The sequence below is a fragment of the Dermacentor variabilis genome, chromosome 1 (assembly GCF_050947875.1).
Source record: "Dermacentor variabilis isolate Ectoservices chromosome 1, ASM5094787v1, whole genome shotgun sequence".
In the NCBI taxonomy this organism is placed as follows: domain Eukaryota; kingdom Metazoa; phylum Arthropoda; class Arachnida; order Ixodida; family Ixodidae; genus Dermacentor; species Dermacentor variabilis.
The window spans coordinates 78,067,738-78,088,569 of record NC_134568.1 but is presented as its reverse complement, the minus strand read 5'-3'; the positions used below and the strand labels follow the sequence as shown (position 1 = coordinate 78,088,569).

Sequence of the window (20,832 nt, the reverse complement as noted above, 5' to 3'; positions counted from 1 at the left end):
TTGCCACGGGCCACAGCGTCAGAGTTGCTGCCGGCCCGTAATGACTTTATGACTGTTAATTTCTTTGTACCCTCACTGTAAATAATGTAAATAAACCTCCAGTTTTCATCTCAAAGTCCTCCTCGGCCAACTCCCGCACCCAACGGCAAGATAGAAAAATCTGGGGGACAGCAATTGGGATTGTCCTCCAGATCCAACACTATTTCACCGATGATGGGTGGGCCGCGCTCACTGCAACAATTACTCAGAAGCGTAATCGTAGATTGTGGACATGTAGTGCATGTCGGCAGAGGGTTCATGATAACGCCATTGGGTGTGACGCGTGCCTGAAGTGGCTGCACCTTAAATGTGTGTCGCATCTACGCCAAAAATTAAGGTGTGGTCTTGTCGGAATTGTGCAAAATTTTCTCAATATGAGCATGTTCAAATTACGCTAATCAAAGTCCCATTACCATTTCTTTTTGTTTTCTATAGAATTTTATATGTGATGGGCAAATATGTTGACACAAAGGAATAACTCTTACCTCTGCATGAGACGCTCTAGTTTTCTTGGGAAAACATTTTATATGAGAAGAAATGGAGCATGCTATTTTTGCTATTTCGCAAAGTTCCAAGTCTGGGGCCCTCCTGCATGCAATTTTTGTCATGCTTGTGTATTTTCTCATGTAAGCCTGACAACTTGTATTGTTTCAAACGTACACTATATTTCTTTTGTTGTCTTCTTATTCTGGGAAAAATTCCTAAACATTTCTCCACGAGCTACGCGCTATGAAGAAGCCACTTTTCAGCCTAACCTTCACGCAAGATGTATCGAGATTTGATCACTGATCGCTGAGAAAATATTCATGCGCAACAAAAATGTATCGTCTATGCCGGAGGGCCCCAAACATGGAACTTAGCGAAATCGCAAAAACGCTATAATATTCACCACCTTTTGTCGTATACGATCATAGTCATGGAACCTCGATTACCATTCTTATATATCAACATGTCCATATATATGTTCGTATTTTTGTCATATGTCAATGTGGTGACCCAGTCTCTGTAGTGCAGATTTTAAAGTGCTGGACCCCGTCACTGTAGTCACTACCTAAAGGTTATTCTATTAACAGCAAGGAATTAGTTGCACTGATTTTTCAGTAACCAACTTTGTGTGCCTTCACTGGCCAAGCTAAGCAGTGTTAGGCCTACGAGCCATGAAATCAATTGAATTCAGAATCGGCGGCATCTAATGAATTGATCTTCTCAACACACGCTAGTTGAGAGAGGTAACTCCAGCCACTTCTAGCTTGCGAACTTCATGCGTTACCACGAATTGAGCCCAGTTTGGTGCTAGGTTAGAGCAGTCGCTTCAATGGGTGCTGCCATCTTTGTTGATGAAAATCTTTTGGGGCAGCTTTTCGGTGCTCCCGCTAAATCCGTGAAATAGTGTGCCTGACGCAAAACCCAAACATAGTTGCTTCGGCCCTATTTCTTTGGGGCCCTATTCTAAAACTCTCTTTTGTTTTGCAATTAAATTGTTTGCTTTTGTAGTTTGATTTGCTGTTACAAAATGAAAGCTAAACTAGAGTATTATATGACAATCATCTGATGCGGCGTTCTCCAGTTGTAGGCCGTCATAACACTGAGTTCAAGGTGGTTATAATTTCCTTTTTGGGGGGGGGGGGGTCTTCATTGTGGCATTGTTAGCTTGACTCAAGACAGTGGCCATTAATAGCTGTAATAAAACAACCGAATTCTATCTTCTCAAATAATAGAATGTTGTTATATCAGTCATTTGCATAATCGTGCAATTGCAATAAACGATAACTCATTGACTGTTTGCATATCACAGTGAATAAAAAAACGTAGTTGTATATACGTAGAATTTGTGATGCATTCTGCAATAACTTGCTAATTCAGCTTTGTTTACAGAAATTGTTTTCCGAACCAGTGCAAGATTCAAAGAGAATGCAATATTTATGAACTTGTGCAAAAATATTACCAGAGTAGGTGGAATGCAAAAGAAACCTGCTCAAACCCCCCCCCAAGAAAGTGCTGAAAAAGACTGTCTGGCTCAGTGCCAGTGCCCGTTGTTAGGGTTGGCGTCTGACACCACGTGGCGACAGGTCATTCACCCGACCTATTCTGAACCGGAGACCACGTGCACCGGAAGGGTCATTCACCCAACCTTCTCTGAACCGGAGCCCACGTGCACTGGAGGGGTCATTCACCCGACCTTCTCCCCGGATTCGTCAATGAGAGGATCGACCTCTCCTTCCCGTGCTTGGTATTGCAGGAGGAGGGGCCCTCTCTCTGTGCCTGTCACGTGTCATCAATGGAAGCAAGATCCCGCCCCCACTTGTAGAGAGCTATTTAAGGGGCTCCGAAATGTACTTTGATATACTTCTTACTTGAGACTTCATACTTCATGCTTTTCTTATTTTCTTCAACTACCTTTGAATAAACAGTGCAAGTTTCGCACTAGCAAATCGTCTCTCCCCTGCTTGGTCGCCATAATCTACCGGATGCCTGCAGCCCGCCGACAACGCCACGCTACCCAATAAGTAATGTCGGTCGAGCTTCGATAGGCAGGCGTCACTACTTCTCGGCAGCAGTACGGTACGCTACCCTGGAGTACGCAACACCGTTCAATAACAGTGTGTGCTAGTTTCAAGTAAATAGAAATGTTCTGTGCTTTGCGTGCACAAGTGAAGCATCAGAGGGCAATATATATAAATAGAATCCAGTAAGTGCTTTTCATTAGCAGGAAATCGGGCCAAATAGTTCAGTGGAACGCTGCCATGTGCATTTCAATGTGTGCTGTAACGTGGATGTAACGTGTATGTGTGGCCTCAAATTTAGCACACATTGCATGGCAAAGTTCTGCAGAGGTTACAAAGGTTGGTGAAATTGCATTACTGCATCTATTCAAATCAATTGCTGCTGATCGATATTTGAATTGTAAATTTTAGCACGTTGACATTGTTGTATACCTATTATCAGTATACAATTTCATGTTCACATCTTCAAATAAAACTTCGAAACTTAAAAGCACGAAAAATTATCCCATTTCTAGCTGTAAGGAAAGAGTTAACCTTGCATGTATGCCACAGCACCTTTATGTGCAAATAGTTTCTACATATATTTGCTCCATATGCGTTCTCTCCATAACAATATCTTATTATTGCTTCAACCTGCAGATCATGTGTGGAATTGATGCTTACAATTGTGTACCACTGTATGTGGTGGTGCCTTTGAATTGAATAAGTCGCGTACATTAACTTCACCCGACCCCAACAAAACCCTAGTGATGCAACAACTATTAAAGTCTGTTCTTATTGTTAACCGGCCTGTAACGATTTTGAAAAGTACTTGCCTGATCAAGTTGCACGGGCACTTGCTTGCATCAGCACTTCCCTCTACCTGGGTAGAGAAGTCCATTTCTCTAGTCCATTCATATAAGAGCACCTTTTGTTTTCCTAAATACAGATACAGGTTTAACATTGCATGGCAGTTCCTTGCATTCACTTTTCCTCCTGGATTTCCTCATCTGGTGGCATTTGAAATTTTTTGCAGTCTGTGATGATGCAGCAGTGCGTCTCGCACGGAGTGTAAATTTTCTTGGCAACAAGTGCCAGCAAAACAATTACATGCTTGTAGGTGTGGGCAAGTATTCGAAGTTGCAAATACGAATCTAATATACCACACTGACTATTCGTATTTGAAAATGAGCTTTTCGGTATTTTCGAATATTTGAATCTAATCAAATATTTTGCAACAGAATAATGCGTCTGGTTACCATTCTGATCATTTGCAATACTTTGTTCTGCAGACAGAAGCGTTCCGACTAGTTTTCAAAGCAATGTAGAACTAAATTGGGCGATGCAAGCTTTGTTTTTGGTTTTGTGATGGAAGCCTATGTGGCAACCTGCGATTTCTGCTTGTAGTCTTTCAGTCTAGTCATGTCGCAGTTATATCTTTTACACTACAACCTGTGATGTCTTCCTTGCAATGGAAGCACAAAAGCATTCTCCTTTTCACACTTGTATATATATTTTTTTGACAACTATTTGTTTCGCATTCTTGGAAAGCTAGTCGTATAGCATGCAGCCATTCTTTTTTTGGAATGCTTGTTTGAAATCGTGTTCTGAAGTTTAGAGGACAGCCTTCCAGTTTTTTAAGGACAATTATATTGTGTATAAAGCTGATCCTTTGTTTCTGATCATTAGCTGTCTTTTTTGCACTAGTCGGTACAGGTGTGGTACTTAATTGCACCTGCATTCGACTATTACTTACTATTTGCCCACTTCTGCATGCTTGGCATATAGATTGCTTGCATTTAGCTTTGTTATACCAGATTATCTTCACTTATCATTTCTGGTTAACTTTGAAAGTGATGCTTTGAACTTTGAAAGTGAAAGACTCAATGCCAGTGTCCACTGGCATTGAGTCTGAAGTGGTTAATGAGCATTCAGACTAAAACATAACTATTTTTGGAAGTCCTCATTTGTATCCTTGGAGTTGTTGACCATATAAAAGGTGCATTTTCACTATGCAGCACCTGCCACATTCCCTTGAGCAAAATTAAGAGTGAAAAGTCGGATTTCAAGGGGTGTCATGTGGTGGTCAACATAGGTACTGCTGATGGGTGATGCATCGTCCCAGTTTCTGGACTTGAGGACTGGAAAGATAAATGTAACTAATGAGCAGTAAATGCACATACCCAATGGGAACTTATTGGGACTGGTGTTTCAGTTTCATAACAAGCCAACAAAGACAGCATAGGGGAAATTGCGAGTTCTTATTATTGGAATTAAATAACTAAATTAATGGAAATGAAAGCCGATGAAAAAGCAACTGGCCGCAGGTGGGGCACGAACCCATGTCCTTGCATTACGTGTGCGATGCTCTTGCCAAATGAGCTATCGCAGCGCCATTTTCCCATCCACTTTCCAGGGTATTTGTTTATCTACTAAAACTAAACCTGGGAGTATTAGCCAGTGCCAGCACTCGTGGTCCAGGCCGTGAGTGGTGGCGCTCCCAGGTTTGGTTCTAGTATATAAACATAAATACCCCAGAAAATGGATGAGAAAACAGCACCATAGTAGCTCAACTGGTAAGAGCACCGCACATGTAATGCGAAGACCCACATGCCCCACCTGCGGCCAATTTTTTCATCTAGTTTCATTTCTGTTAATTTATCGTTTTTTACATTCAATTAACAAGTACATGCCCCTATGCTGTCCTTGGTGTCTTTGTTTGTTGGCTTCTTATGATATGACTAATAAAAATCGGGCCATCTGTTTCCTTTCTTCTTGTTCAGTGCAAGAGCCAGGAAGACATAACTGGAATATATTAACGAGGTTCTACTATAATTCGAGTCTTCTGTACAAGGCTTGGTGCATGGCAGTTGGGAACTTGAAAACTGTGGAACTCTTTTGAAGGACCCTTTGAGGGATTTTAAGATCTCTTGTGACGTTACTGCATTTGACTTTGCTAGTTCTTATTTAGGCTACTATTGTTGAAGCATAGGATGGAATTATGACACAGGACAGAAATAGATGTAGATTACTGGGAGAGGCATTAATTCTGCAGCAGATGTAGATAGGTTGATAAAGCTCTTTGTTGCACAATTTCGATGTTCTTGCAAATATTGTTACATGATGGAGGCTTATTGACTAAAGCCATTACTTCCTATAAAAAGCCTACGTTGATTATGAGTGTTTGCTTGTACTTCTTTGCTGCCTTTTCTCAAAACTCTGGAAATTATGCTATTCAGAAAGCTTGTTCGCGCACAGGCACTCTTAACTGATGCCTAGACAGCTCATAACGCAAGCCATTTATAAGTTTCTTTTTTCCACTATCGCAGAAACTGGCTGTGATGCACCCACTGTGGCAGAAGGATTCTTCAAAGAGGTGCAGTAGTGTTTGTTTGTATAAAGGCTGTTCCAGACAGATTTCAACACTCGGGCCTCCTTGCACTCACTTCATAGATGCTGATTGCTGTTTTCCTTCATGTTTTGTTAGCTCGCAATTCCTTATTTTCTACTCTCCTTGGCTTCCTGTTCAATGTCTGATTGTCATGTTCCTTTAAAAATGGTTGCATGCTGTGGTCTTCAATAGGGTAAAAAAAAGTAATGCTTGTGTGTGAATGTATACGACTCGCTAGGGTTGGACGTTATGCAGACTTTCCCATTAAAGTAGTTTTTAAAAGAGCCATGCAACAATTATTGAACATTGTAAACTTGTCCAGTTGCTAGGTCATGTCATAAAAATGTTACCCTAACATTGTACCATTGCACATATATGAAGAAAATAAACTTTTGCTGACAAGATGTCATATCTTTAGCATTATCCTTTACGTTACAGGTTCACATACACTTGTAATAAATGGCTTGACTGGATCCCCTTGGATTAACTAGTAGAGCCTAGAGCCATGTACAAAGCAAAAAATGAGCAGTGCAGCAGAGAAAGCTAATAAGGGAAAAGGCAGAGCAGTGAATGGGCATAAAAGTTCAGCGGCGATTTTGCGGTAAATGTGAGAGGAATGCATTAAAGCACTACATCACACCTATTTGAAGTCCTGGATCCATGATTTAAACTGCATTCACTACATTGTAAAGGGTTGTTCAGGAGCTTACTCTACACACATCCTGCCTCTTTGAGGGGCAGTGTGTCTGGTATGTGTGGTGTGTGTGTGTGTAGTGGATTTTTTAAATTGCCCAAACATATTTGGCAAGATGAGCAGAACTTCGCAGTTATCTTTGATTTATTTACCCAACAGTTTTGGTAGGTGGACCAACATTTTTCAAGGGAGGAGTCCTTAGGAGTCCAAAAATGCAGACGTTGGCTGTACAACTGATCAAGATGCTTCGAATGGCCCAGGAGGCGAACATGTGGTGGAAGAACTAGAGCAGAAAGAACCTACGCACTGAGGAATGAACTGAAAAGGAAGCGTGCCGCGGCTTCTTTGAAGGAGCTTGAGCTTAAGAAAAACTGTGTTGGCCGACGCAGAGATGCAGATGTTCCTCATCCAAAACAAAATTCTTTAAAGCAGTCAAACCCAACACTGAGGCGTTGTGTGCGGGTTGAGAGTATGTCAGGACAGTTGAGGTTGCCTTGCCAGCTGTGGTTGACTTGCCATCTCACTTGTGACAAAGTTTGGGCATCTCACCAATGAGCTTGCTATCAGTTGATAGAAATAGCTCATATTCGAAAATATTTGCTTCTGTATGCATCTATATTTTATTCGTATTTGAGAATGTTCGAATTGATTTGCAATGTGTTCTAAAATTTTTTTTTTCGAACATATCTTATTCACTATGCCTTTTACTAACCCCTCCCTTCAGTTTTCTTTTTGCATAAAGTAAACGCTACTCCTTATTATTAGAACTAAATTAAGTCGTCTTTCATTTTTAACATGCTTAACTAGGGTGACGGCAGCGGGCGACGTCTTGAAATAAAACAGTTCTGTGTCGCTCAGGGAATTTTGCAAAGGCACTTGGGGAAAACCTGGAAAACTCTGGGAATTTGGAAATGTCTAGTTGGCAGACACCCTGCATTAGTGTGGCTGTTTCCAGTACATTCATTCACCAATAGGCTGAGGGATTTTCAGTTTTTGTTGTTGTGATGATGCTCTGTCATGTTGTTCCAGAATTCCCAAGCTCAAATGGGTTCAGCACCATTTTCTTGCAGTTTTATCACATAACAGACCATGAAGCAACCAGCTGTGCACTCAGGTTTCACTGCACAAAACCTAATGGGCTCTCCAATGAATGGCAACAATTTTGTCCATGTTTGCATCTTCAGTCTGCTCGGTCCTCTAGAGAATGCCTCTGTACCAGACATCGACACCCTCGCGGAGCCTTCCTCACCCAAACTAGGCTCGCGGGACGGGCAGATGGTCTATTTGAAATTGTAGGAAAGGGAAGGTAAGAGGATAGTAGCCTTTTCAGGGTGAGAGAAGGTGGGTAAAGCTTTTTGCGCAGAGCGTGAGGGAGGGCGGTCAAATTTTTCAATGTGCGGGTGAAGTGAGGATGGTACAAATGAGGGTACAAACAAATGAGGGCACTTGCTCACCACTGCTCTGTACACAGCACTAGTCTGGTGCTGATTGACTACTCATCTATCCATCTGGCTGGTCCTTTTTGTTATGTCTTGTGTTACTTACAGCACCACTCCGATCACTGACTGAAGGCCCTGTAACATTCAGCAACCAGTAAAATTCATGATCTTGCTTGATCTACCAAAGGTTATAACAATCCTACTGGTTCTTAAACATGGCTACAGTGCAAGTTTCAATGTTCCCTTTGTAGTATTGAGGTGGTGCATATTTGTGTAGCTCAAGAGTTGCTATGTGGCAATCTTGCAGCTGTTGTATAATTTTCAATGAAGGTGTTCTGAATTTAGTAACGCACATATCCATTTTTTTGTGCTTACAAGGTGGCACAGTTCAGTCCTAAAAGTACTGTTTAGAATACTTTTCTCTTCTGGTATAGATCATGGAAACCACTGACACCATTATCTCATGGCCGACGAAGCTGAAGGCTGGTGCAAAATCAAAAAAAGGTGAGCACTAAAACATGTTAACTACACATTAAAATAAAAGCATATGCAGTTCTATTTGAACTTAAACTGCGACAGATCAAGTTTCAATTTTTATGAGAGCATAAACGAAAACCTGATGTATTGAGATTTCCCCAGAATAATCATCGGTCATCTGTTATTTCAGGCATGCGGAAACATGTTGCATCATTCTAAATGCAAGCAGTGCACAATGGTATACTGTCACAATGGAACGAAATGCAAAAAGCCTAGCACATGGCTTCTCGTAAATGCTGTGCCATCTAGCAGCAGTCGCGGTGAACTGCTGCCCATGTACAGTTGCAGTGTTTGCAGCTTCGTGTACTGCTCGCATTTTCTCGATAGTCGCTCACCTTCTGAGAATTTCAATATCATGCCTTTGGAGTGCTGCAAGACTGCTTCCCTACAATTCTCATCAGTAGATGAGAGGTCTTTTTGCTTCTCATGCAAGATGGTGTTGAGCTACCGACGAGCATTATAGTAAAGCAAAGGCTTGCAGAGCTCCAACAGTACTATATCGAAATTCTGATAGTGAGTGATGATTGAGAAAATGTGAGCAGGTCACGAACCCTGTAACTTAAATGCGCATGTGCAGTTTACTGCGAGCATGATTAGATCAGATGGCATGGCGTGTATTGAAAGCCACGTGCTGCGCTGTTTTTTTTCAATACAAGCTGCGTGATAGGTACCCAGTGGCTTCCTTTAGTGTGTTGCATATAATGATTGCATCTGGTTCTTCCATGACCTAAGCAACCTGCAGTGCTACAGAAATAACACAGGTGCTTTTATATAAGAATTGAATACAAGGTGTTACTAACCCTAATTGCAGTGGCTCGTGTATATGCAATTTTGTGGCTGAGCACGAGTCCACGGGTCACTTTGCCATGATGGCCGCATTCCAATATTAGTAAATGGAAAAACACTTCTGTACATGGTGCACGTCAAAGAACTGCAAGTGGTAAAACTATAATCCAGAGCCTTCCACTGTGCTTCCCTTAGCCCTTGTGCTGCTTTGTGATGTCAAAAATGTTCCATAAATCAATATATTCTTTCAAAATTGTTGATTCTACTTGAATTCTGTAGGCCATATTTATTTATGATATCGTATGTCTAGCATAAGCTTGTAAACTTCATTGTCAGACAATAATTTGTTACCTTATGTTGATCATATCATGGATGCGTGGTGGCATTGACAAAGCTTCTGTTGCTACACCAGGGCTGGCCCACTGTCGTGGCTTATCGGCAATGGCTTTGCACTCGTAAGCACGAGGTCGTAGGATCAAATCTCTGCCATGGCGGCCGCATTTCAATGTGGGCGGAATGCAAAAATTACAGAACCTATCTCTCTCGATGACTGTTGATGGTAATGCTATTAGCATTTGAGCAGTGTAGCGACCCACCATATTGATAATGTGACGTTTGCTTAATATCTGTAATGGCCATTCCGCTATGTTCCTTGCTTCGGCTATATACGATACACTGTCTCCGGTATCGGTTGACATTGCTTTGGTACTCGCTTGGCAAATTTGCCAATTACCAGGATGGCACGACTGCTGTACGATGAAGTGCTGACAATGGAAAGACTAAGACGGAATGACATTGTTGGCATGAGATGACTATCCTGTAATGATGTTATCAGGACAGTGTGAAGGACGCCAGCATGAAAGAAATGGGACAACGACCACTGTATGACGAAAATGGTGCAGCTACGACGATATGACAATCGCATTATAAAAACTGAAATGACGATTGCACAACTGTGATGGAATAACGGTATGACGATGTGTGCATGAGAGTGACTGTCTGAGAGCACAACGTTGGCGTGGCAATGGCGGCATAATCATGATTAAATGAGTGTGATTATGATATAATGAAGACGGACTGACTGCAATGGTTTGGGCATTTTCATAAATTTTGAAATGTCAAACGACAGTGTGACGGCGGGCAGTGACTACAGCGACGGGGCCCGGTACCTTAACATCTGCACTACAGCGACGGGGCCCGGTACTTTAACATCCGCACTACAGTGACGGGGCCCGTCACCTTAACAACACTGAAGCGACGGGGCCGTCGCTATACGATGTCGGTATCGGGGGCGAGGACTTACCGAGTCGCCCTCTGTTGGAAGCGCCTTACATGCGTACGCGTAGTCTGAGGGATAACTCGGTGCGCTCCGCATAGGTTTGGCTATCGGCGCTAAATAAAGATACTACACGGCAGCCCTCCTGAGCATTTTTGCAAGTACTCTCGAAATGACAGAAGTATTTTACCTTTAAAATAATAATGTTAAAAAAATGATGGGGTTTCACGTGGCAAAAAAAATAATAATAATAATGTTGGAAAAACAGAAAGCACACAATGGTTTACAGACGCTATCTCTTTACCTACTACGTACGGTAAGCTGGGACACTGTGCGCGGTCGCCGCGATAGATTCCCCCGAACCGGTTTGCGTGAAACATAGGCAATCGCCGAGAGAAAACTATGCGAAATATGTTCTTGTTGTGGGCTGTCTGTCTGTGTAACCAAATGTAGCATAACAGAATGAAGCTTCAATGCAGCGATCGCATGGGTTCGCGGTGACAGACTTCGCGTCTGCATGCATGTCCTCGCACAATGTTTCGCTTTCGTTTCGAGCGCGTTTTCGCACCGTGCCGTGAGCTTTATGCCGCAGCATACGAGCATCACGGCGACTTGTGGTGTGCCGTCGCGATGATTCAGTCTTTTTCTTTTTCTTCTGAAGTCTTGGAAGCTTCAATATCATCATTTCTCAAATTTAATCGAACTGCATGTTTATCGGTCGTCTAAGCAAGCAATTACCCGCTGCTTCTTTCTTAATCCAGTACAATATTCATTGTCTAGTGCTACACAAGCATGAACGTATGCCATGCCTTTCTTAATGTTTTTTTACTGTTCCCCTTCCATTACAGTAAACTTTCTTTCTTTTTTACCCGCCGTGGTTGCTCAGTGGCTATGGTGTTGGGCTGCTGAGCACGAGGTCGCGGCATCGAATCCCGGTCACGGCGGCTGCATTTCGATGGGGGCGAAATGCGAAAACACCCGTGTGCTTAGATTTAGGTGCACGTTAAAGAACCCCAGGTGGTCAAAATTTCCGGAGTCCTCCACTACGGCGTGCCTCATAATCAGAAAGTGGTGTTGGCACGTAAAACCCCAAATATTATTATTCCTTTCTCTTTCTTTATTATAATCATCATAGGTGTTACAGTGCATACGCAAAAGATTGTTAGAACAAATAGCCGCAAGCTAGTGGATGGGTCCAGATGCGAAATATAATAGACATGCGGTACAAGCATAGGAGGATCAATACAGAGGATGAAAGCAACACATTAGCACATTAACAGAAAAGAGTTTTTTACTACAGCATACATAAAAATTATCACCAGTTACATAAATTATCGAACCGCAAAGAACAGAACGCCAAGCATGAATACAGGTACCAAATGAGTGGTTTGTAGCCAATAAATAAGATTTCAGTGCTCTGCCGAAATTTTTTCTTTTATTTTGGTGGGTATGTTGTTCAATGCCTTCACTCAAATTCAAGTAGTCTTTTTTCCACATACATTATGTACAGGAGGCAGTTTGACATTTCCAGCGGCAGTACTTTTGGTAGAACGTGAAAAAAAATATGGGCACACGGAAAGGATGATTGCGTTTCACAATATTGTTTAAATGATAGATAGCTATTTTACACCCACACATAAAATCGAATGGCAATATGTTTAGTTGATTGAACAGTGGCCTGCTGTGTGTATCGGTGCTTGAGTGCGCCATTATTCTTAATGCCCGCTTTTGTATGCAACCAAATGGAGCATAAGAGAATGAAGCTTCAATGCAGCGATCGCACGGGTTCGCGGTGACCGACTGCGCGTCTGCATGCATGCCCGCGTTCTGCTTTCGCTGCAAGCGCGTTTTTGCACCGTGCCGTGAACTTTATGCCGCAGCATATGAGCATTTGACAGTACGCAAGCAACTATTGTTGCGTGGACGTTATCATACAGTATCTGTCATCAATCTGTTAATAGACCAAAGCTTCATGACAGTCGGGCAACGCGCGCGGGCGAGCGTCTCAGTGCGCACTTTCTGCTATTCATCGAACATCGCAGCCCGACGTCGTATCGCAAATCTTCCTCGGGGAAGTGCTTGCTGCACAACAGAGTTGTAGCCAATGGCTGCTTGCCGGTTCTAAGTTTCGCGATCAAAGCTTCACGCAGCTTTTTGTGTGTCTGAAGGCTGACACCGGGCTCCGTTGTGTACGTCCAGCACTGCGGCACCGAGCAGTAGCCTACCATGTTGGGCGCCTTGAAAGGCAGCCACTACCTATTATGGTATTTTCAAGTGTTGTCAAGCACACACCTGAAGCGGGAAAACCTCCCCACTAAATCAGAACCGCAGCCGCAAGTGGAGACCTTAAACTTTCGTTTTCAGCTCGCTTCGGCGCTTCCGAAGCAGTCGACGCGGCGACTGTGTCCACATGATGCTTCATACCACATCACGTGCAGACGGCGGCGCCAGCTCTCCCAGTGGTGGAGCTCGCCCCCAATAGTGACGGGCCTCTTCAGAGCACGTGCTTGACCAGTCACAACGGACACCTCTTCCCTACACGTGTTTCGCCAGTCAGAAGAGCAATCTGTTACTGCACATGTGTCGTTAGTCAGTCGTTTTTTCTTTCGTTCTTTCTTTGTTCCTCCACCTTTCCACACACTTTGTGGCGATGAAGAAATTACGGCCACTGACCAAGTCAAGGTGAAAAAACACACATAGACATTTCGGGACCCGTACGGGTTCCTTGATCACACTCTTTGATCACACTCCTTGATCACACACAGTGTGATCAAGGAACCCGTACGGGTCCCGAAACGTCTGTGTGTTTTTTCACCTTGACTTGGTCAGTGGCCGTAATTTCTTCATCATCATGTTACCTGACCAGACGAACTTTCGTCGAACTCTTGACTACACTTTGTGGCAGTTGCCACGGCCGTATTACGGGGCCATAATAATCATCATAATAATAATCAATGCATTCCGTTACTGCACGGAAGTTGCTGACATCGTGAAATTCACATGGTGCTGTGGACAGCACTGGAATAAAATCTCGCGGTCCGTGAAGTGCTCGGCATCCCCATAGGCTCCAGCACGGAGAAGCTCATGCAACTGGGGGTCCACAATACCTTCAATGAGGTTGTCGAGTCACAGAAGTCGGTCCAGGTAGTAAGGCTCGCTTCCTCGCCTGCGGGGAGGCGGATCCTGGAGGCGCTGGACTTTAATCCACTGCCGTCAGGGAAAGGCGGTGCGCGCTCGACGCGGGAGGCCGGCACGCTCTCGCCGTTCCCGCGCAACATGCACCCGCAACACAATGTAGGCCGCTGTTCTTGGATCTGTTGGCGCGGCGATCCATGATCGGTCGCGTTGGTCGACGTCGCCCAATACGGTTAGTCCGACCGGTTCGCGGTGGCCGTGGTGGATCACAGCGTCCATGCGGGGCTCGTCCCCGACACTGGCGGAACAGATTGCGGTGGCCCTCGCCCTCCGGGACGAAAGCAGACTGCAGGTCTACACGGATTCCCGGGCGGCGGTCAGGGCCTTCGCCGCGGGTTCGGTCTCGAGGGAGGCACGTCGCCCCCCACGTCATCACTTGGTTCCCGGCCCACATGGGCAGCCTCGGGTCTACCCTGTCGTTGCCAACGCCAACGAGCTGGCACACGCCTGCGCGCCCGAACTCTCCCACCGCGCCGGGGAAACGCCGCTCGCAGGCGCGGACGCAGGGCTCCACAAGGGCTCCACACGTTGAACGAGATTACAATGCACTATCGACAGGAGGGTCTATCCCCCGCACCACGCCAGGACTCGTTCAAGCCCGATTGTCCGGAATGTGGCGATCCATTCTGAACTTTAGAACACATGCTCTTGTGGTGCCCCTCGTTACGGGACCACGATCACCTCATGACGGAAGAAGAGTGTGATGAGGCGGTCAGGCACGGGCTGCCCGTCCCAACGTGGGAGCAGCTCGCGGCTGCTCCTCCCTCGTAAGGGGGTTTCGGAGTCGCTCCTCAGGACCTTAATAAAGTTCAGTGCCTGTCGTGAAGTGCTCGAAGTTGTTTGCACAAAATGTTTGAAAGAAGTGTGGCCATTGACGTCGCTACAGCGTCACTGTGGTTAAGGGGCCGGGCCCCGTCACTGTAGTCACTGCCTAAATTGCCGTGACAGCGGCATGACGAGTCTCTGGACTAAGCTGGAGCGACGACGATAGAACGATCACAACTACATGATGACGTTACGGCAACAAATGCCTGACGGCGTTGCCCTGTCATCATCAAAAGTCGGATTACAAAACTTGAATTACTATGATGCAATGAATATGACTGCATCATGGCCACGAGCACATATCTATTCGCTCAAGCTATTGGACGACCTAGGCCACTTGGTTTGTGTAGTAGGCCTGACTGCATAAGTTGGATGACTAAGCTGGAATGACAATGGAATCGCCATGATGGCATTGTGATCACGATTATACCCAGTTGCCCCAGCTGGAAGACAACTTGGGCTGCTGCGTTGTCATAAGAGGCTAGATATAGACTCCAACGAAATTAGCATTCTTTGCCTACTTCAGGTGTTTAAAGTGCCTGTGTACCATGAATTGGGTGCACGGCATGCTTCACAATCAAATCTGTTTCGGCACGTAAAATGCCAGGATTTTTTCTTTTTTTTTTTTTGAGGGTCGCACAACTCGATACCAGTGAGGGCCACAACCAACTTCTCTGGGAGCCACATTGACTGTACTTTAGTCGGAAAGGTTGAATCTTTTCAATGCAGAAAGGCAGTTGGTTTGGTGACATTCATTGCTGTGCTCAGCATGTTTCGTAATGTCTCATTAGTGATTGAAGACTGAAGGCAGTTATTGTTCGGAGTTATCAGAGAAAATATCTGTTGACAGATGTAGGCGCTTCAGATCGGAAACACCAGTTTTAAGGTGTTGCAATCTACGTTTCAGTGTTCGTTTTTATCAAGGCTCCTCTGCAACAGAGGGGTGGGCTACTCTCTGCAAATCTTTTAGTTCCAGTGAACAGTGCAGGTCGATGCAGCTCTAGCTGTGCTGTATAGTCGGTCTTCCAGCATCGCCAGGAAAGGTTCACTAAGGCGATTGCTCAGTTTCTTATCTTTGAATCTGTCCACCAGCTTTTGGTCATGTTATTGTGAGCTCCTGAAGATATGTCAATGAAGAGCATGTTACTTTTATCAACCTAGTAGAAAGCCAGAATAACATGCCTGACCTTTAGTCCCTTTGCACTACATTGCGAGCAAATATTTAAAGCAAAACAAAAGCCAAATGCACCAAACAAAAGCGTCTGTTTGGTGGCACTATTAGCAGGCACTATTATGCAGGCAGGCACTATTATGTGCTATCACTTGGTGGAAATGTATTGAGAAAACACATGTTCGATTCAATTGTGGATGATGCACCAATAATGCAATCTTGGAGTTATTAACTTAATGACTGTTTGGTAGTCCTGTGCCTCTCTTATGAACTCCCAACCAGATTTTATGCTTCCACACTTTGTTTTAGTGTGCCTATTGCCGCAAATGAATTATGTGCATTGCTTTTAGCGACAGAAGTGTAGTTTTTCTCATAACATGAGCATACTTTGATTGCCGCAAGAACACGCCATACAAGTCCCAACTGGACTGCAGGCTATTCAGTTGAGCTCGTTGGCTCTATGTTACCTGCAAGCTACGTTGTGCAGCCCTGTTCTTCACTTTTCCCCCTGTAAGCATTGTCCACGACTCCTTGACCAAGGCAGAGTGTTGTGACCAGCAGCGCAGTTAGTTTGCCGTCCTTTTAATGGAAGTCTTGGGCACATATGCAGTCGCTTGGCACAAGGGATGGCCTTATCACTGCAGGCAAAATTTAGCAGCCCCTAACCAAACTAATATTTCTCTAAATTTCTATTGGTGTGCAATACATTTTGCGTCATGTTTAAATATAAATGAAGCAATTTCATACAAGTTTTTCCTAGAATATTGTTACCAGTGATTTTTTATGCAATCTGTTTTGAACTCGGGCATAAGATTGGCACAGAACCATGAGATAAAAGAAACACTACAGTAGACTCTCATGAAAATGAACTTGAAGGGACTGAAGATATGTTCATTAAAATAAGTGTCTTAAAAGAAATGATAAACAAAACTAACTGAATGTCCGTGCCACAGAATAAAGCAAGCTCTAAAGGTAGATGTAAAAAGCTATTGGATTTTTATCATGTACATTGCCCAGCTTTATGCACTTTAAAGTATAGTAATTGTTGTTTCGGTGACAGTGTACAGGTTTACAGCACTGGCAAAGCTATGTAACCTAGCTTGCTTGAATTGAGTGTTTTTATGTTCAAAAGAATATTGCACCAAGTATTCATGGCATTTTTAGCTGTATCATGTGGGAACAACACTGGGCAGTGTCCTCCCCATAATTACCAGCCTACTGAGGCACTTCAAGGGCCTATATTGTTTCTGTGGTAACAACCTTGCATGTTTCCACACATTTGATACCTTTATGAGCTATGCCAGTGTCTGCAAAATCTCTAAGTCTGCAAATTCGCGCCTCTTGTTGAGTCGAGTAACAGGTGTCGGTGGCTACTGCGCAAGTTTGGCTAACTGAATAAGTAGTTTGTGTTAAGTGGATTTGTTTTTCAATTGGTCTATGGAAAGCCAAAAAAAAACCCAACCACATGTTCGCACATTATTCCTCACATATAAAAAGTTGGCCCAACTAGTTTTCTTAACAGATGTCTACTGCAGTTACATTGCCAAAACACGCTATGCTGCTTTTGAATTGTCAAATTATTTTCTTCTCCTGCGTTTGTTCACAATAAAACTTTGTATAACAAAATATCGCAGGTTTCTCTGCCCAAACAAAAGATACCAGTGTAGTATGCTTTGCTAGAAATCTGTTAATGCACAATGTCACAGCACAAACTAGAGCATGATGTCATAGAGAATCTTACGAGACTAATATTTAGTGTACTTTATAACATTTCAATCAATTGGCAGCAATTCCAGCAAACACACATGCTGTTATGCACAATGTTCAGAATACTCCACCAGGTTCTTCAAAAACTTCTTGCAGTGTTTGAGGCACATTGGCTTTATGTGCTAAATGCACAAAATGGACATACTGCCTGTGTGTTCTGGCAGTCAATTTAAGCACTCTTAGCCTGGAGTACTTCAGTAGTTCCTGACACCCAATGACCTGTTCTCGTACTGCTATACTCGTGCAGAATTTCACCATTGCACTTGAGAAAGCTGGACATGGAGTGCCATTTCCAGCATGAGGTATGTGAGGAACATGTTACCTGTTCTGATGGCTGTGTGGCTGATGCAGCCTGCTGCTGAACATGCGTTTCTGGGCTCAATTCCCAGCCTCAGCAGCTGCACTATTATCAGTATGCTTATATCCACTACAGGATGAAGGCCTCATCCCTGATCTCTCCTGGTCTTCCATCGACTGACTCCATCCTATGCTGTAAATTTCCTAATTGCATCACTACATCTAAGCCTCTGCTGCCCTCAACTACATTTTTCATGCCTTAGCACCAATTATCTTACTGTGACTTCCTGTTATCTGTCTTGTCCAATTCTACCTCTTATCTCAACTAGAATATCAGTTTCACAAATTTGCTTGTAACACGCATTGCCATATTCCTCTCGCAATGCTGCACCAATAATTCTTTGTTCAATTGCACAATCCTTAGCTTCAGAGATCATGCATGTTTTTCAGAATTACTCACTTGGCAGCAGAAGTTACTGCTATGCAAAAACTAACTTCACCGCACTGGCATTCTTGCTTAAAGCATGTGGACAGGCATCGCACCGTACTAGATGCCACAAATACATAGAACACCACTCGTAATGCCTAGTGCAGTGATGCCAACTTTTGTTCACTGTCACTAAAATGAGACCAAAAAGTCTCTAAATTTTTGCTAAACTGTCGAGCTAATCAAAATATTGCAGGCATTTTTGAAACCAAATATATGGTAACATAGCACAACACGTCTATTGAAACACTTCACATTTGTTTAGTACCTTTGCAGGGGAGAAATAAACAATTTACCAGCGGGCTGTAGAGGACTTTCGCTTAGCTAATATATGTACAGAATGATCGATGATGCTAACTGAAATTCTGCATATACTTTCAGGTTGATTTCCCTAGTGCGGAAATGCCCTTGGTCCACATCATGCCTGAAAATTCGTTTTCAGCACTCAATAAAACTAAATTCTTCGACATACACTTTGGTCATGTTAACACTGCGATGACACTTGCGTGACCTTGCATATAGATAAAACACTTTGTTGCTGCCTATTGATCCACCTGAAAGCTCCTTGTAGTAGTGATTTAATCGAAAGCCATGGGGGCCTGAAGTGGTGCTTTCAAGCTTGCGTGAACAAGCCTACCTACGCTAATAAGTATCCAATTTTTACAGGTAATCATTCTTATTACTTGCTTAATATTATCATTCAAAAAAAAAATTAAAACCAAACATCCATCATGGAGCACAAAGCCTGCTTCTCTCGGCACAATGAACCAAAGCCTCTGCAAGTGGAAACCCCTCTTGCTTCATCATGGTCCATGACCATACAGCAAATTTTTTGGTCTGCCTACACGTAGCTCTTGAAAAATTGTTCTAGGAAGTCACTTTCGAAGCAAGTTTCTTCACTTTGAAGTCTACAGTGTCTCCAATTCTGTCAAGTCTCTAAAGAAAGCTTCCAGTTCCTAGATGGAAAGATTTGTAGCTAAAGTCTAGTGACAAAATCTCTTAAATGGCAGCACTGCTGGTGCAGCACCACAGCCATCGAAGACCACCACAGCCCAAGCTCGTGAATTGTTATCCAGACAGAGCTGGCTGTTAAGATAGCCTGGTAAAATTTGGATTTTAAATTCTAGTTATCTAGGATTTGCAGTAAACAGGTAATAAATTGTTGAGGTTTTACTCTACTGGATGTGTATAACACATATAAATGCATCCCTTTGCTTGTTACATGCAGTTTATAGCACTTTACCAGAAATGGTGTTCTGCAAGTTGTATTAATGACATCTAATCATGATGCTAGTTGCAAACTGCTGACCAATGTCTTGTTCAGTTTGATGTATGCGTTTTGCCAACTATTGGGTACATAATGCTCATTTGCTAAAATGACATTTTTGTTTGACCACTGAACATCAGAAGGGCAAGGATGCATCAGAACCTAACATGAAGCTTGGGTAACGTAAGCAGTTGCACAGCTCAGTCTGTGTGTTTCGGTATAAGACTGAGATCATAGGTTGTGTAGTACAGTTTGGTTCTATGTGTTCTGTTTCTGCACTTTAGCCATGCCATGAACATTATTGTATTTTCTTTGTCTGCCAGCGTTTGGTTTTTTTCTCTAGTGCTATACACACTTGCAGTATCCCAGCCATTCTTACGTCATGTGTTTAGCATCTAGCCTGATGAGCGCACCTTCATCAGATGTGCTCAATGCAGGCTGCACATAATGGAATTGCAATGACACTTAATTGATCTAGAACTTACTCCAAGGCTCTGTAAGGGGTCACTTACCAGCAACATCACTTAATTGAAAAATCGCTGTCTGTGCCTTGAGCATCTCTGCTACAGAGTTGTATTTTTTTTTTCTGGGCGTAAAGTTCTATCTCCGAAGTTCTTTGTTGCTTACCTGCTCGTGTCGCTTCTCATGGTGCTATGTAGTTAATACTACTTGACATGAAGAAATTCCTATTGTGACAATCCTTATTGGACCCTGTCCCTCTGTTTTTGCTTTAATTTTCAGACCCACATGTTAAAGTTCGCGGATCTCCAGATGCAGTTGGCAGAGCTCGTGAAAGCATCCTGGAAGTGCTTGACACAAAAGTATTCTTCTGATATTTTCCTTTGCTTGCATGATTAACACTGAATTGTCTTTGTTTGTGCCTTAATGGGCTATTTGTTTATGTAAATGAACCTGGAGCATACTTGTACGTGCGACTCACTCACATGCTTCAGTACATGAAATAAGAAAACTATAATTCCATTGGGCCGAATTTTGCAGTAAAACATGTCTCTGTCAATATACCAGTTTGGAAGGGTGATCAACTGGGCAAATTGGTAAAGTGTTATGGTGAAAAAGAGCACCAGCAGGGCAGAAGCATAAAAGATGACAAAACTGCTTGTCCTTTCTTTATCCCTGTCCCGTTCATGCTCGCTGCTATGACAAAGGTAGGAAGCTTT

The 20,832-nt window shown here is 43.4% G+C and overlaps 1 protein-coding gene across 3 annotated transcripts in view; it reads left to right on the top strand.

Moving 5' to 3' along the window:
* BicC (protein bicaudal C) overlaps positions 1–20,832 on the top strand; it is a 161,485-nt gene that overhangs the window by 34,608 nt on the left and 106,045 nt on the right. For all 3 annotated transcript variants that reach the window (XM_075690386.1, XM_075690379.1, XM_075690393.1), the window contains exons 2-4: positions 5,852–5,898; positions 8,481–8,550; positions 20,396–20,475. In XM_075690386.1, the coding sequence (XP_075546501.1) occupies positions 5,852–5,898; positions 8,481–8,550; positions 20,396–20,475 (197 nt within the window). The remainder of the gene's footprint in view (positions 1–5,851; positions 5,899–8,480; positions 8,551–20,395; positions 20,476–20,832) is intronic.